Source organism: Hibiscus syriacus, unplaced genomic scaffold (assembly GCF_006381635.1).
Source record: "Hibiscus syriacus cultivar Baekdansim isolate YM2019G1 unplaced genomic scaffold, ASM638163v2 tig00004004_pilon, whole genome shotgun sequence".
Taxonomy (NCBI): domain Eukaryota; kingdom Viridiplantae; phylum Streptophyta; class Magnoliopsida; order Malvales; family Malvaceae; genus Hibiscus; species Hibiscus syriacus.
In genome coordinates, this window is record NW_024061991.1 from 412,306 (window position 1) to 429,737 (window position 17,432).

The window sequence follows — 17,432 nt, forward strand, 5'->3', positions numbered from 1 at the left end:
AACTCCGTCTTTGCCCTCTTTGTCTTTTTCACTATTTTTTTTTTTAGAAAAGCCCACCTTTTACCCAAAATTCATCAATAAAATTTATTATTACTTACAACTTTAGATTCCCTCAAAAAAAAAGTAAAACTTTTGATTGAAATTTCAAAAATTTTGTGGAATCTCAGTAGAAAAGAAAAGAAAAATCCACGGGAAAGTTAAAGAAACCGTTAGGTTGTTAGTTACTTAGTTATTAATAGGAGGAATCGTTTATTACAATATTAAACTCATATAATCTTATAATCCAAATTGTTGAAGGGGAGCGAATACTTTCTTCTTCCTTCTCAACCTCGTAATAAATTTATATAAAAGCAAAGGAAAAATAACGTTTCCTATACTTTTTTATTTCTTTTTGATTTTTGAGCAATGTCGGTCATTGCAATGGCAACTGCAACTTCGCCAACCGTTGGATCGATCCGTAGCAGGCGATCCACTAGTGGGATGACTCGGTTCAATATGGCTGCCCGATCTAGCTCCATTTCAGTGGTTGTGGCTCCCATGTTGAACAAGCTACAGCAAGACTGCGCCACTCCTTTGCCAGTTCTTCGGAGCGTGGCGGACTCCATGTCCGCTGATATCCGTGCTGGCCTTGCCGTTGACGGCGGCAGCGATCTCAAGATGATCCTCAGCTACGTTGATAGCTTGCCTACCGGGTACGTTCATTCAAAGGATAAGCTTTATTTTTAGCTTGGTATTCCTATTTAAGCTTAAAAAAATGGAGATTTGTGTTGTTAAGGAACGAGAAAGGATTGTTGGGAACCAACTTTCGGGTATTGAAGGTTCAGTTAGGTGGGAAAGATGAGCGCGTGATTTCCACTGAATCGGAGCAACTTTCCATCCCACAAGAACTCATGTCTGCTACCTCTGAGGTCTGCTCTTTTTGTGTTTTTGCAAATTTTCTTTTCTTTGAGAACATTAATTAAATCTCTTGTGGTATATATATGTTTTGATGTTGTAGGAACTGTTTGATTTTATTGCTTCTGTTCTGGCAAATTTTGCTCAAAAAGGTGGAAACTTTAACTTACCCCCTGGAAGAAAAGGCGAAATTGGGTTCACTTTTTCTTTCCCGGTGAAGCAGACATCCATTGATTCTGGAATACTGATTAAATGGACCAAAGGTTTTGCAGTCTCAGGAACGGTTTGTATTGTCATTTTAGGTTTTTGGGGCTTTAAGATCATAGCTAGTTCTTATGCTGTTCGTTGATGCATTTTTGGTGATGAGCTGGGCTTTGTAAACAATCTTCAGGGAAAGTGAGACGATCATGAGCTAGGGTCTCTCTCTTTGTCTCCGTTAATATTTCTTACAATGGAGGTCCTGGATCACAAGTTCTGGCACCGCCCTAGCTCATGGCTGTCTTCAAGGAGCCGAAGGACATCTGAGTCTCTAACCTTCACTTGAAGATCATTCAACAAAAGAATCAATCACAAACATGCATCAACACTGTTATTAATATGGTCTGACATTCATTGCCATGCTTAAAATCGATATGCAGGCTGGAAAAGATGTGGTTGCTTGCCTGAATGAAGCTATGGATAGAAAAGGAATAGATATGAGAGTGTCTGCCTTAGTTTGTTCTTCAGCTCTTGTTATGTTATTATCATTGAAAATTCTTTGACCGGAGCTTTAGTAGGTGAATCGATATAGGAAACATTCTAATTAATTTAGGCTTTAGTAGGTAAATGATACGGTGGCAACTTTGGCCGGAGCTAGATATTGGGAAGATGATGTTATGGTTGCTGTCATTTTGGGTACTGGAACAAATGCTTGCTATGTAGAACGGATGGATGCTATTCCTAAATTGCAAGGTGACTTTTCCCCCTCTGGAAGAACGGTGAGTGAAAATCGTCTCTCCTATGTTCTTATTCAATAATCACAATTACAATCAGTCTTACGGATATTTCCATTATTTACAGATTGTTAACCTTGAGTGGGGAGCATTCAGAAAAGGCCTTCCATTAACGGTGTTCGATAGAGATATGGATGCTGCTAGTATCAATCCTGGAGAGCAGGCAAACTCAACGTTTTAATTTTTCTATGTTAACTCCCATCAGTCTAGTACAGGCTTTCTGATGTGCAAATATTTGTTTATATGTTGTAGATATTTGAGAAGACAATCTCCGGAATGTACCTCGGTGAAATTGCACGAAGAACTCTGCTGTATATGGCTGAAGAAGGTTCTCTGTTTGGGAAATCCGTGCCGGAAAAACTGTCCATGCCATTTGTTCTACGGTAAATTTTCTTCAAAGTGTTAATCCTAGAATTTGAAAGTCCATTTCAGTTTCAAGCTGTTGAATTTACTTCAGTAAGATTGTAATTTTGGGGAGCAAGTAAAATTGCTTGACAAGTCTCTGTGCCTCTCGGTCCCTTGTTCTCTTAATTTAAAAGTGGATTCTTTTGTTTTTGACTTTCTGCAGACATTCACATTTAATTAACATCCTCTTGCTGAGTTATTTTTGAATTGTTGTAGAACCCCAGATTTATCTGCAAAGCAGCAGGATACCACGGATGATCTGCAGACCGTTGGATCAGTCCTATATGATGTAGCTGGGGTAAAAATTTTCATCATTGCTCTACTTGTTTGAACTTCGGCTTCTATGTTCTTGAAAACAAATTTTGACTATTCGAATCATATCCAATGCTACAATCAGGTCGAGTCCAACCTAAATTCAAGGAAGATTGTCCTAGAGGTTTGTGACACCATCGTGAAGCGAGCTGGACGCTTAGCTGGTGCTGGAATAGTGGGGATTCTTTCAAAAGATAGAGGAGGATACAAAAGGTGCCATCTTTGGGAAACGAACAGTGGTGGCAATGGACGGAGGTTTGTATGAGCGGTACTCCCAGTATAGAAGATACTTAAAAGAGGCTGTAGCAGAGCTTCTTGGACCTGAAACATCTCGAAACATTGTGATAGAGCATTCCAAGGATGGATCTGGGATTGGGGCTGCTCTCTTGGCTGCTACAAACTCCAAGTACGGTCGAAATCATTAGGCAGATACACCTCATAGTCATAGTATCAGGAAGGAAAACTATTGCTTTGTATTTGATCTCTTTATCAATTGCATTTTTGGTATGTTAAGTGTAAAACTGTCTGTAAGTTGGATTTAAATCCGGATTGTAATGTTGTGTACTCCGTAGCGTATAAGTAGAGCCAATAATTGTGAAATCAACGACTTGTTTCTATTTGTATAACCATTCACCCTCTTAGTTATTTTACAATTTTTAGCCAAGTTGTAGTATTAAAAAAGCAGAATCATTATGTATATATAACATCTTTATCCTATACATAGAAAAAGATAAATAATATTTAATCATTTTGTCATTGTATATGCATATCTATAACATCTAAGCTTGGTACTAAAGGGAGAATGCATATATAATGTGACACCTCCCCGATCTTGTTAAGTGCGAAACAAGATGACAACAAGAAATCCTTGGTTTCAACAATGGTGCAGCCTTAATCTTTTCTCTCTCTCCCTCTACGATTACTGATTTAGAAAATCTGAAATCTTTTTTCATCATTTTGTTGTGTTCTTGATCATGGCAGATCCGATTCATTTTGTTGCAAAACAGGCAAGGCAAGACTCATATAGACAAGGTCGAATACGAGGTATTACATTTTCCCTTTATATTGTTTATTTTTCGAGATTGTTGACCTTTTTTTTGTTTATGGTTTTTGAATTCTGGACGATTTGTTAGTTAGGATTCCTGGATACCTTGGTTTGCAGATTCATCGATTGGTGGTTAACAGAGATCCTCAATTTACCAATTTCTTTCATTAATTGCTGAATTTTGATTGATTTTATGCATGTACTTTTTGCAGTTTCGTACGCACAAGGTAATCTACAGGCTGTATGCTGGATTGTTCGTCTCCTTGTGTGTTGACATCACGGTGATGAGTTGGCATACTTGGAAAGTATCCACTTATTTGTGGAGATATTGGATCATTTCTTCGGTAATGTTTGCGAGCACGACTTGGTTTTTAATTTTCACAAGGTATGTAGCTGCTCTGATAGTTATTTTAACCTGCTGGATTGAAATTTACCACCTGATTCTTATGAAGCTGCCATTTTCAAAAACTTTATATTTGTTGATGAAAGTTTGTGCTCTCAAGCCTTCTCAATTTGCTTTTTGCAATTTTTATCTTGTGCATGTGAAAGCTAGTTCTTGCTCCTTGCCTGCATTGATTTGTTCATGCGTTACCTGGTTTATTGATGTCAGCTTTTCTGATTCCTGATATAAATTTGAGTTTATATCCCATGCATCACTGTCACTGTTTGCATCAAAGTTGACTGTCATGATTCTGCAATGTGATTTACAATTTCGCTGGAAATTCTCCAAGGTCTATCTGATACTCGATGAACTCATTCTTGCTGGAGAGCTTCAAGAGACGAGCAAAAGGTTTTGCATTTTTCTCTAGACCTTTAAATCTTTAATTATATTATTCATGCTGATGGTTCTGTGGCCGATGCTTATTAGAAATACAGCTCTCTTTCTTCCCAATTCATTGCCTTGCTTCTTTGTTTTGGCCATATATTTCTATGTCGTCGTTATCCTGCTTGTTTTATTCAAAGTTCTTTATCCTGTTACAAGGACACAATGCTAATGTTTGATGGCTTCGAATCTGTAGCACTCAGGTTAGTCTTGTTGCATTTTGTAGGCGATCATAGAGAGAATGGGGGAGCTGGAGAAGCTAGAGTAAAGATAATTCTGCACGAAAGAGAGAGAATACAAATTACGATCATTGTCAAGGATGAACACCAGGTTGGTCTCACGAGGTAACTAAAATAACTTATGACACCAGATCCGTCCTCCTGCAGTCCATCCTATTCCTGTCAAATATTTCAAAGATAAACAGAAGGAGAAGATTATTGCTTGAAAATAAATGGTTAAAGACATCATCTTTCCTATTCCAGGCAAAACTCAAATTCCATTCCCCTACTTACTTTGGTTGAAGACAGATACAATAAACAAACACCATTAAAGCTCTGGTCAAAGAAAAAAAAGAATATCAACGCTGTTGTTATTGTTAAAATTCTTTTATGACTTGTATCATTTCAAGATTGATCAGGTAAAAACAAAGTCACCTGAAAATTATATCATGAATTTTCATCATCATATCAATCATGATTCTAATCAATTGAAATTATTTCTTTTATTATTTTTTTCATGTCAACAATCAACTTGTATGGTAACTTTAAAAAAAAAAGAAGAAAAATATTAAAAAATATTGATTAAAAATAATAAAATAAATGATTTTTATTAATTAAAATCATAATTGATGTGACAAGAAAGATTCATTATAGTATTAATTTTCGTGGAGCCACACAGTGGGCAGAGGAATAATTAAGTATATAATAATTAAGTTCTAGGCTTTTACAACTCATCCTTTAAATCCGATTAAAGGAATTAGGCATGCAATCATTGACTTTTTGAGGTGTATTTCAGGCTCTCTTCTCTTTCCAAGGTTGATCATTTGCCCTAGAAACACACGTACTTGCATTAAAATTTAAACTAAAATTCACGTAAATGGGAGCAAATAGAATTACAAACTTCATCATTAATTGATTAAAATATAATATATTCAAACTCAAAAAATAACAAGTCATTAAACATATAAGTTCGCCAAAAAGAAACGTTAAGGAAAAAAAACAAATGAGTTGTGCTTTACGTATGACACATTATTTTATTTATTTTTACACCATGCAATTCGTTTATTTCACCACAAAGCTCGCCTCAAAAGGAGAATATTAGTTCCAAGTTGATTAAAAACTCAAGGGCACTTGCGTCTGCCACCGTGGGTGGTCAAGCTAGCATAGCATGGGCACATTTCTTGGTTACCGGCAGTACCCGAAGGAACACAGTTGCAGCGGGAGCAACATGTCCCGCACGCCCTCTTGCATAGGTTCGGCCTCGACGATAATCGGCACCTTGCCGCACAAGGCCCTCCGCAGTCTGGAAAAAAAACACAAATCGATATGTCAATAAAGGGTTTCATCCTAGTTTTCTGGTTACAATCGAGGATTGATCCTATTTACCGATTTTCATTGGGGCAGTGGTTCCCTTGCTGGCACTTGTCGCCTGTATTTCACATCAATCAACATGTAGCTTAAATTAAGGTTACTGCTCACTAACAATTATTCAAACAGAAAAGAAAGAAAGAAAGGAAACCAAAAGAAAAAGGAAGTGGTGAAGATTTACCAGTTGATCAGCATAAACAAGTTGGATAAGAAGAAGAGATACGAGAAGTGAGGCAATCAAAGCCTTCGAGATAGCCATGACTGAAACAAGAAATAGAGACTTGTGATTGGTTTCTCGTGTTTTGTGTGGAGAACAAGATGAGTTGTCTCGTATTTATAGCCCAAAAATTGTTAGTTGAAAGAGCAAAGGAGTAATACTAGTAACCCAGAAAAAAATAAATGTTAAATGCTGGCTTGCCGGGGAATATCTGGTGGAGGAAAAACCCCACTGGAACCATAGGAGAAATAAAGTAGTGAAAATTTTACAAGCGAAATGAGTCTTCTAGTAGTAGGTTAGACAGAGAGACAAGTCGAATAACTGATCTCTGAAAATTTTTATTTTTTATATTTTTTTATTCATTTTATTAAAATTTTATAAATTTATATATAAATCTCAATCCTCTCTAACGTAAGTTTGTGCGTAAATAGCATAGCCTTTTTTGATTTCTAATAAATATATATTCTCATCACATCGGTCGATGCAACCAAAACGAAAGTGAAAGGAGTAGCTTACAATCCCTACGAAGAAATGAAAACTCCATTTGGAGAATTATGGGAACCCGTGAATTTAATTGCATAATAGGCAAGATTAGTAGGACAAAGATGTGGAGTTTGCCATTTAACTATGAGGCCTAATCAATTCCACAGCTGTATCAGTCCCCTTTCAACAACAGCTCTAGCGTTGATACTTGTCCATCGAATTTCAGCGGTTTTCAAAGTGTTGGAATGAATTCCATGTCCTTTTTTGGCTATAAGAGCTGTCCTCAACTTAATTTCCATCGTGCTTAATTTTAGCACCCTTAAACTTAACAATATTAAATCAGTTATAATGGGTTGAATCATTAAAAAATTATAACTTAAACAATAACATAATAAAATTTGTCTATATAGTTTGAATCCATCAACAATTTTACATTTTTGAAGTCTTATTTAAAGAGAATTCCACTATAATATTTCAATGCAAGTGACATGAATTCTCACTTCCAAAATTTGCTTAACAATTACTATAAGTACAATTTACAAAACTCACAACAATTACACGTTTAAAATGTTTATTAAGAAGATAATACAATAAAATTATTAAAAATTTTAACACCCACTTAAAACCTTTTAATATATATACTTGTGTCAGTTAGAGTAGCAAGTCTTATTTGTTCATTTTGAATATAATAGATTTTATTTTATAGAGTAATTAATCAAATATTTTTTTCGAATAAGAAAAATTCTTTACTTACTTCACAAGATAATCTTAGCTTTGTCTAATAAGGTTTATTGAAAAACAGTCTTTTTGTCATCAACGGTTGTTTTCCCCAAAAATCTCATTAAAATGTATCGAATTACGAATATATCTTTATTAAATAAAAAGTCTACTCAAATAATCTTTTAATTTCTAAACCTATAAAAGTTTCATGAGATATCTTCATATATATATATATATATATATATATATATATACATTATATTTTAATAGTATAGATCAATTATAAGATAATATTTGTTCATAATTTTTTTAATCATTAATAACACATACATTCTACAAATGTAATTGTTCGAACCCAAGGACTCACAAGAGAACAACATTTTCTTTAACCACTGATATCACTTGATGTGTTTACAAAATATATTATTCAATTTGAGTTCTGCTTATTTTTCACATTAAACCTTAACATTATATGTATTTGGATTAATTTTTTTTAAATGAATCACTAATTTTATTTAAAATAGAAAATATCTTAAATTATAATAAAAATTTACAATCACAATCGTAAATTAAACACATAATTAAATATTTTCCTATAATCATTGAAACAAAACTAGCAACTTAAGATCACATGAGGACAACAAGGAAAGATTAAAATCTAACCAAAGAAAACATAAACAAAGATAGATACAAATATATCAGATCGCATCGACAAACGAACTACAAAATGAGATTAAACTATTAAAAGATTATCGACAAACCATAAATCAGACTCGAATAATGTGAAAAGTTATTATTCATAAACATAAAATTGATTTGAATAATTAAAATATGTATTTAAATTAACTGCATATAAAAGTACAGTTAATTCAATAAACAAATACGTACTGCTTATTACCCTTATTGTGCTAAGAGGATAAAGAAAGTGATTAAGCCAGATTATCTTAAGCGGTAACGGATAAAGAAAAGTGTAGGGAAAGGGGTCTGCCGAGGACTGGGGTCTGGGGTTGGTAAGAGCGAGCAAAGCTGGCTCTTGGACAAACGCACGAGTGAAATCATTGGTAAACTTAAAGATAAGAATATGCAACAGCTATCAGCATCAATTGATTTTAATGATTAAAATAATAATAATTAATTTTTAAAATATTGAATTATAATATAATATCATTAATAATCTTTTAAACCTATATTATTTTATAATAATCTCAACAAAAAAAAAAATAAGCGACAGCTGGGTGGCTAATCATTAACGCTAATGCGTTACAGCTTGCGAAACATCATCAATTTCTCGTTTTCTTCTAAATAAATTTAGCATACTTTAAAGTCGTATCATTTTCATTTATTTTTCCAATATGGTGAGAATATTAATTGTACATTTCAAAGGGAGGCCCAAACCAAACCTTCCCTTAAGAAATGAGATTATGAGAATAAGAAAATAAATCAGTAGATTGTTGGAGTTATTCATCAATCGTTAATATGATAAATCATCAATTTTTTTATAAATTTATTTTAGATACTTAATTATTATACTTAAATGTATATTTTGGTTTCATTTTATTCACCTATCATTAAAAAATTAACAATAATGTTGACGTATTACCATAAGATAATATCATATCATCATTGAAAAAATAAAAAATTATCACATCATCATTTTTGTTTATTTTTAATGGCTTGTCACCAAAACATAACTTTAGATATAATTTTGAAAAAAATTAAATGGATACTAAAATAAAACCTTGAGAATAGTTGGATGACTAAATACGTAGTTTACCCTTATTAATAGATTATTTGTTTATCAAAATAGATAAATAAATTATAAATTAAAAAAACATACGTTTATTTTTTTAAAAAATCAAATTTGAATAAATATATCTCCAGTTTATTTATTTTTAAGAATAAGATTATTTTGAAACTTCTTTATATTTGTAACTGTCAAAACTCACTGATAATTTCAGTGGTGACTGAATTTGTTCGAAATCCGGAAGCAATCGTTCGTGGTGTTTGCTAATGCAGATCCATGGTGCTGTGCTATTGGTCTCGAAGAGCTTGTAAAGGTTGGTTTTCTGGATAATGCTCCTGTTTCTTCGTTTTTCTGCTGTTCGGGTTCCCAGTATGCTTCTTTGCTTGGCATTGTTCATAGTCGATATTAGTGTGTCTGTCAAAGAGGTTGTTTTGCTTTTATAGTTGTTCGATTGGGGTTCGTCCCATGCTTTGTCGTCCAGTGATGTTGTTTACTCTGGTTTGATTTTGTTCTGTGCCACCCCAATGTACATTCTTTTTCCTCCAAATAGGATTAGGGAGATTTTTTAACGAGATCTTTGAGGTGGTTATTTTGTTATTCATACAAAGTATCTTCTTACACACAAAAAAAAAACTCACTGATAAAATAAAAAATTCTGACGATCAAGTTTGAATAAATATACTTTGTCTCGTTAATGAAATATAATATAATAGATGTATACCACTAAGTTTTGTTATTTTAGCATTTAGACTATTTTCATTTGCAAGTTATAGATTTCGAGAGTTTTGATGGGATAATAATATCATCAGAGGAATCTCGATGAGAGTACCAAAGTACAAGGATAATAACTTACATGGGTTTGTAGATTTTATGATTTGCTTTCATTATCCGAGTCATTTTCGAAATATTTTATTTATGTGTCTGGTAATCAAAGGTAAAGGGGATTCAATTTTATAAATTCTGTATTTTCGTATTTTTTCATAAAACGTTTTTAAAATTTTGAGTAAGTCATGATTTCAAAGTCGTAAATTCTTAGATCAATTCATTGACCGTAGTATTCGTGAACTCGACGTTGAATAAAAATCGGATTTGGAGTGCTACATTACTATGAGTTGATTTTTATTCTTAATACAACTGCGACCCTTAATACTTATTGTGATGTTTGATTGAGGTGGTGAATTAATATCTGGATTAACAGATTTTTTTAGATCAAACATTATTTCTTGAAGTTTTTAGAAACAAAAAGTCATCTCTCATCCAATCAACAAAAGTTGAATATTGTAACTTAACTGATGGTTTGTAAAAAATAGTATAATTAAATTAAAATACGAGTCTGATGATTTTGAAATTGTTTTCAACGAAGTTCCCAAGATTTGGTGTGACAATACATGTACAGTTGCATTAGCTATCAATATGATCTTCTACTTCTAAATTAAACACATAAAATTGAATCTTCATTTTATTCAAAATATATTTTTTATAAATAATTACAAGTTAATTATATACCAGTTCAACTTCAATTTACGGAAGCATTAACCAAAGCTTTACAGGTCAACACCTTCGCAACATTCGGCCAAAAGCAAAAGATCCGTTCAAGAAAAGTTGTGACTCTCTCTTTAATAAAAGGAAGATAGGTGAATATTAGAAAGTTAAACCCCACAATTTATCATTGGTTATGAAAATCGATATATATGTTTTTGTTTCTGCAATGTTGAAAACTAGGGGGGAAATGAATGAAACTTTCTCTCATCTTCTTTAGCTCTGTTTACTGTTTCATTGTATCAGCTATAAAATAATTTAAAAATCTAAACAATGTTTAACAAAGTTAACATATGAATAATGATATAAATTATACTCCAAACGATACCTAATGTTAACTACAAATTCATTTCAGCGAAATTTCTTTACCCATATACCTTCAAAATTTAAAATAAATATAATTGAAGGAAAGTTAACATATGACATTTCAATTAGTGTATGAAATATTAGAAAATCTATTGCCACAGATGCATACATTAGTATATGAAAACCTGAACTAAACTTGTGTTGAATTGGTTAGGCCTACTACACTAACACTCTTCTCATATTCTAATAGGTTACTCACCACTTTATTCAAATGCTCCTTTCAGCTTGTGCCACCTGAAAAGCTGAAACCAAACTTCAATTGACGTGGCATATGTTTTACCTTTTCAAATAAAGTTGTGTGTGTACGGTTGAATCTGTTACATTATGATGAAATACTATATTTTTTTTCATGTGGTGTGATCCTTCCAACACCTTACTTTTCCCATGTCTATTACATTCCTAGTTCCACCTGCTCCATGTTCAATTTTAAAGTCCCGCATCGATTCCATTCTCTTTATAAGCCATTCTAGTCCCACTGCATCAACATTCACAATAGCCCTGTCTTTTTCACAGTGATGGAGAAGTTCAAAGCCCCAAATCCATGTCTCCTTTTCTTTATTGTGGTTGTGTCTTTCACAATTCTTACTACACCAGGCAAGGCAGAAACGACTACAATCCACAAGGAAGATACTCGAAATGAAGGGAAAAATGCTCGGTTGTCGGGTTCCCTTCCCGGTGGTACTCCTATTAACAATGTTCCATTTGCCAAACCTGTTGGCAACAATGGGAAGCAATTTCAACTTGGTTACCAACAGCAACAAGACCCTAACTATCCACAACAAGGCATTAACCAGCCTCTGACAGGCTTCAGTCCGCCGTTTTCCGCTACGAACCAGCCTTACTCCGGGTTTAATCAGCCATTTTCTAATACCAACCAACCTTTCGGGGGTACAAACCAAGCTGGCTCAATGGATTACGCTGCCTTTGGTAATGGTGTTCCAACGGAGATGGCCTGCATTCAAGGTATTGCCTTGCTCTGTATACTTACATTGATGGTTTGCTTTGGGTTTTAGATATAAATTTATGTTTTTATGCATCTTAACATGGATGCACGTCTACTTGTGATGTGTCCTCTAAAACTATAAAATTAAGCTTGATTTTGCTTAATGAAATATTAAGTTATATGTACATCCCAGTTGTACTCAAAATCTGAAAGGTAAAATAAATTTCGTACTCCATTAAATGGGTGTTTCCTTCAAGATTGGGATCAGATGGTAAAGGGGGGAGTGCCCAAGTGTCGTAACCAGGCGTTGGGGCGGACACCCCTCTCGCAACGTTAACGAGTAATGACCACTCATCATATCCCGTTGACTGCCTGAAGGATCATGCTTTCACAAGCAGAAGTGTATATACTTTATACAGAGACTCGGCTCCTCGATTGTCTCGCTAGTCGTTGTGGGACTCTAGACCACGTAGAAAAGCTTAAAACTAGCTTACGCTTAAAACGGTTCTATAATTATTTGCAAGACTTGAAATTAACAATCATTATAGATTTTTTTATATTTGAAAAAAATAAAATTTTTATTCGTTAGCTTGGATTTTATAAATTTTATTATAACTTATTTTTTTATTAAATTAGTATCACGAGTCAATGAATATCATTTTATTAATATAATTTAAAATTAGAACTTTTATCACAAAATAAAATAAAATAGAACTAAATTATAAAAAGAATAATATTTTTAGTAATAATATAAATTGAAATTATATATGTATCCGATAGTCAATTTTACTCATTCTTAACTCTATTATCAATTATATAGTTTCTAAGTTTGTTCTCTTGTCCAGAAATATAAATGCATAAGACTAATTTCCACTGCCATGAAAGATTTTAGGAGAGGGACATGGTCGAAACTTCAGATGTTTCACATGGATAAGATTGGATTGGCGGTATTAATGATACCTAATCAATTTTGACATAATAGTAAATCAAACACTGGGTCCCAAAATTTTCCATAGCCTGAGCCCAGCCCATTCAGTTCAAATAATTTATTCTTTATTTTAAAATATTATTTAATATTAATAATTATATGTTTTATAATCAAATTTAAATGATACATATGTCTTAATTATTTAAATTTTATACAGACCAAACAGAACTGATTCATAAACTAACATTCTCTACTCATGTGAAATTAGCTTTTCAAAGTGGCATTTCTTATTGTCCAGGTCCGCATATATCTTCATTACCACTTACCAGTGCTTTACAAACACACGTCGACTGCCTGCCTCACAATGTTAAAGCTTGCAAAATGCGCGCATCTTAATTGCCGACAGCATTGTTGAAATTTTCAGAAAATTGGGTCAGTTATTAATTAAATGCATTGCTCTCACAGCTTGGTTTTCTTTGAACGGTCGTAGGCTGAGTGTAATCCTATAGCAATCCCAGTAAGCGAGAACGACCCACTGCCAATTAACATTAAACAAAAATCTACAAATTGCGGGTCTTCCAAGCTGGCGTGCTCAGGTTTCTAACTGCAAAATTAAGCATAAAATCTTATTGTTTGGTCGTCTAAGGCGGTGGCTACCGTGACATATATTCAAATGAAAACTAGTTTAGTTTTACCCAATGGGAAATTTCAGCCCATATTTTTCTCAATGAAGGTAGGGTTTGCAGGTAGCTAAGATAATATATTCTATTCCGCCAAGCAGTTGTTTTCAGGTTAGACCAATTATGCTTTCTGAAACTTAATTATTAGAAAATGATCATCAGTCCATGATCCGTTCAACGATTAAACGGGTGTTAATTTGTTTATGTAGCGCGAAAATATAGAAGTTGCTAAAGCTACTTCAACAGTATTCTCTGCTTATTTCTTGGGTGGGGGAGCAATGGGATAGAAAAAATATAGTTTAAGCAACCACTCACTCTAAAAAAATAGGAAAAAATATAAGCCAGGGGGATTTTGGTTACAAGGTTTGACCTTCGAGGCCATTGAGAATTTAAGTGGGAAAACAAAAACGTGCGTTCTAGTATAAACAAGACTCTTATCCCATTCGTTTCTCGTCTTATATTAAAACCATACTAAAGCATCCTAATGGAAGGACCAAGTGAACATATAGGCAGCCAGCCGCAATTGACTTGGTTTTCTGCATGGGAAAATATAATCGGTGTCAAACTTTGAAGTTATTAGTCGATCAAAATAAATGTTTATAACTGTCATCGTAAACTAAATACATAATATGGACATTTTCTAATAACATTTAAACTAACAATTTTAGATCATATAATGATCATACATGGAAAATGTTCAAAACTCAACCAAAAAACTCTAATAAAAAAATATATAAACAAATCTGATTGCATCGACACACGAACCACAAAAAGAGATTAGACTATTGAAAGAACACCAAGAATTGCAAATCAGAGCCGAGCGTTGTGAGAAACTATCCACAAACGTTAAATCACGTATTCATATCCAATCTAAAGATCCATAGCAGGAAAGATCAACAAGATTACAAATAAACGTCATCTTGATCAGTTGTGGAGTCTTCAAATCCAACCCTGAGAAAACATAAAACAAAAAGAACGGTGAAACGATCGAAAAAGAAGACGAAAAACATGTCAAAAAGACAAAAAAAATGCTACAAATACAAAATTGTTCTTATTAAAAAACTAAAAAAGAAATAAAAAGAAAAAATCGGTGTCAACAATCAAAACTAGCGGTGTCACCGACTAAACAAAATCCAAAAAGAAAAAATTAATCTAATAACAGCACAATGATTTACATCCACGTAAATAATTAAGTTTGTAATACTTTCCTTTAAGAGAAAATAACCTCAGTGACCAAAAATCCCATATAATATACGATTTTAACCAACTTTTTCCGGATTTGCCAAAATGACCAACAAAATCGCAATGCGATCGCTAATTCGCAACGCGATCTCCATTATCGCAAATTCGCGTTGCATTTCGCGTTGCGATAGTTGGAAATCGCGTTGCGATGGTATACAATGTCGTTGTGATTTTCCCAATTCGCAATGCGAATAAGTAAATCGCAACGCGAATTGGGAAAATCGCAATGCGATACTGACTATCGCAATGCGATACTTACTATCGCAATGTGATAATACAAAATCGCAACGAGATACTGACTTTCGCAACGCGATTCTGACTTTCGCAACGCGATTTACATAGCGCCATTCGTATTAACGCGTATTTTTTTTTTCAAATTCCAAACACAAATTTTTTCTTAATAAATCGGAAACTGAACCGTCCACAGTAATCGCAACTCATAACCTCAAACCCAAAAACACAACACTCAGTCCCATCTCCATCTCTCACTCTCTACGGTGAAATCCGTCCCCATCTCCGAAGATTTCCGTCCCCATCGCCGGCGAAATCCCTCACAACCATTCACAGTCAAAAAATCCCTCACAATCATTCAGAAATGGAAAATCAACCTCCGAGGGTTAGTTTTTTTTATTTTTATTTGAAATTTTTGCATTATTTTAGGTTTTTCATATTGAGATTGATGATAAGTTTACTGGTAATTTCAATAATAGATTAACCATTTCACTTAGATTTCTTATTAAATTCATTCGATTGCTGCCAATACTGCTAAACTGTTTAGCATGTGAAGTTAGTATTTGTCTTTGCTTTGTCTTTTGGTTGAAGTAATACAGAAGAAGAATAGTTTCGAGAATGAAAATCGCAACGCGGAAATAACTATCGCAACGAGATAATCGCAACGCGAAACCAAAATCGCATTGCGATTTTCATTTCGCGTTGCGATTTTCATTTCGCGTTGCGATTTTTATTTCGCGGTTGCGATTTTCATTTCGCGTTGCGATTGTCTGGTCGCGATAGTCATTTCGCGTTGCGATTCTCTCGTTGCGATAGTCATTTCCGCGTTGCGATTCTCATTATCTCGTTGCGATTTTCATTTCAACCAAAAGATAAAAACAGTGTTGCAAATTTTAGTTTCAAGAATAAACTACTATTTATGTTTATTGTTTTGTTTTTGGTATATCTTGACAGTGTAATTTTTGGTATATCTAACTTGGTATGTTTATTGTTTTTTTGTAGAAATTTTTTTCGGCTTCATTGACATTAAGGAATAAAGTTAGCCTAGCCACTACAATTGCTTCGAAGCTTTCACCTGCACAAAGAAAATTGTTTGAAGAAACCTGCTTCGGGCCATGGCTGAGAGTACAGCATCCGGGTGGAGATGCTAGTTTGACCCATTTGTGGCTTCAGACCATGACTAGCGATCTACCGACAGTATACAACGTGGTGAGGAAGAGATATGGTTTCATTTTCCACCGGCGTATACTTGTTTTGGGCGGAAGGAGTTCTGCTTAATCACTGGTCTACGATTCGGACACGATGATGTAGGCCGGTACACTCGTCATATCACCCGCCCCTCATGGTTATCCAAGGTTTTTCCTGATGAGTCAATAGAGAAGCCGAACTTACACGTCGACGACATGAAGAAATTGTTTAATAAGAAAAATGGTTTTACTCGGATGAATGACGTCGATGTTGTCTGAGTATGCCTTCTACTACTTTTGTATGCCGGCTTTTTAGGCAGAGAGGCCAGACAACCTATTCCTCAGGAGCTAATATTATTGGTAGAGGACCTAAATGCATGGAATTTGTTTCCGTGGGGTTCGTATATATGGAAAGCTACCTGGACTAAGTTGTCGTCTGCCTTTGATGACCGCAAAAGTTTGCGGGGCGATGGGTCGAAATACACTTTGTCAGGCTTTGTTTGGGCCTTTAAGGTAAGAATTTCTATATAATGTTTTCAAAATTATAATTAATTATTTAACAATTACGCATGTTTGTTATTATATTGTTTGTAGATTTGGATATTCGAGGCTTTCCCCAGCATGCAGACATATACATTAAAATCCTCAGATGATATTCCTAGGGCTATTTCCTGGAAGAGGAAACGTATGTTGGATTGGGAAGACTTAATACCATATGCGACAATAAATAATGTAAGTTAACACAAATACTATCATATATAAACAAGTTATTAATAGTAGACGTTTAACTTTGTTTTAGTTTTTATATTTTTAGGAGGCCAACACTCCATTAATGAGACTGACACCCACGGAGGCTGAGCTTGCCACTGATTGGTGGCAAGCTAGTCAGCGTTTTTTTGATGGCACGAATGATGAGCAGCCTCCACTTCGAGAGCCATCACCTCACCCAGAGCCATCACCTGATCGACCCGACTATACACCTCTACAACGAGAGCCATCACCTATCCCGTCACATCATCGAGTCTCTTCTCCACCATCACCTCATGATAGGCGACCGACAAAGATGCCACGACTTCTATCTCCCTGTTCTCCACC

At 34.3% G+C, this 17,432-nt stretch overlaps 2 protein-coding genes, 1 non-coding gene and 2 pseudogenes across 3 annotated transcripts; 3 read left to right on the plus strand and 2 right to left on the minus strand.

Moving 5' to 3' along the window:
* Positions 1 to 384: 384 nt before the first annotated feature.
* On the plus strand, positions 385 to 3,195 carry LOC120185925 (annotated as a pseudogene).
* LOC120185439 lies at positions 3,110 to 4,811 on the plus strand (annotated as a pseudogene).
* An 879-nt stretch (positions 4,812 to 5,690) lies between these two features.
* Positions 5,691 to 6,386, minus strand: LOC120185918 (snakin-2-like). Its single transcript, XM_039189998.1, has 3 exons — positions 6,239 to 6,386; positions 6,076 to 6,118; positions 5,691 to 5,992 (listed from the first exon to the last, which is right to left on the minus strand). The coding sequence occupies exons 1-3, from the start codon at positions 6,314 to 6,316 to the stop codon at positions 5,811 to 5,813; spliced, it is 303 nt and encodes a 100-aa protein (XP_039045929.1). The 5' UTR covers positions 6,317 to 6,386; the 3' UTR covers positions 5,691 to 5,810.
* Positions 6,387 to 11,641: 5,255 nt separating this feature from the next.
* On the plus strand, positions 11,642 to 12,139 carry LOC120185448. Its single transcript, XM_039189664.1, has one exon. It carries the CDS (start codon positions 11,642 to 11,644, stop codon positions 12,137 to 12,139), a length of 498 nt encoding a protein of 165 aa, XP_039045595.1.
* A 190-nt stretch (positions 12,140 to 12,329) lies between these two features.
* On the minus strand, positions 12,330 to 12,432 carry LOC120186245. Its single transcript, XR_005522193.1, has one exon. It is a non-coding gene; the product is annotated as a small nucleolar RNA Z279/snoR105/snoR108 (small nucleolar RNA).
* Positions 12,433 to 17,432: the final 5,000 nt, after the last annotated feature.

Bases quoted from the DNA above. Each gene is read 5' to 3' on its own strand.
- LOC120185918 (XM_039189998.1), bottom strand. From the start codon at position 6,316: ATGGCTATCTCGAAGGCTTTGATTGCCTCACTTCTCGTATCTCTTCTT. The intron at 6,119-6,238 runs GTAAATCTTCAC...TGTGAAATACAG, and splicing joins TTGTTTATGCTGATCAACTG to GCGACAAGTGCCAGCAAGGG. The intron at 5,993-6,075 runs GTAAATAGGATC...TTTTTTTTCCAG, and splicing joins CACTGCCCCAATGAAAATCG to ACTGCGGAGGGCCTTGTGCG.
- LOC120185448 (XM_039189664.1), top strand. From the start codon at position 11,642: ATGGAGAAGTTCAAAGCCCCAAATCCATGTCTCCTTTTCTTTATTGTG.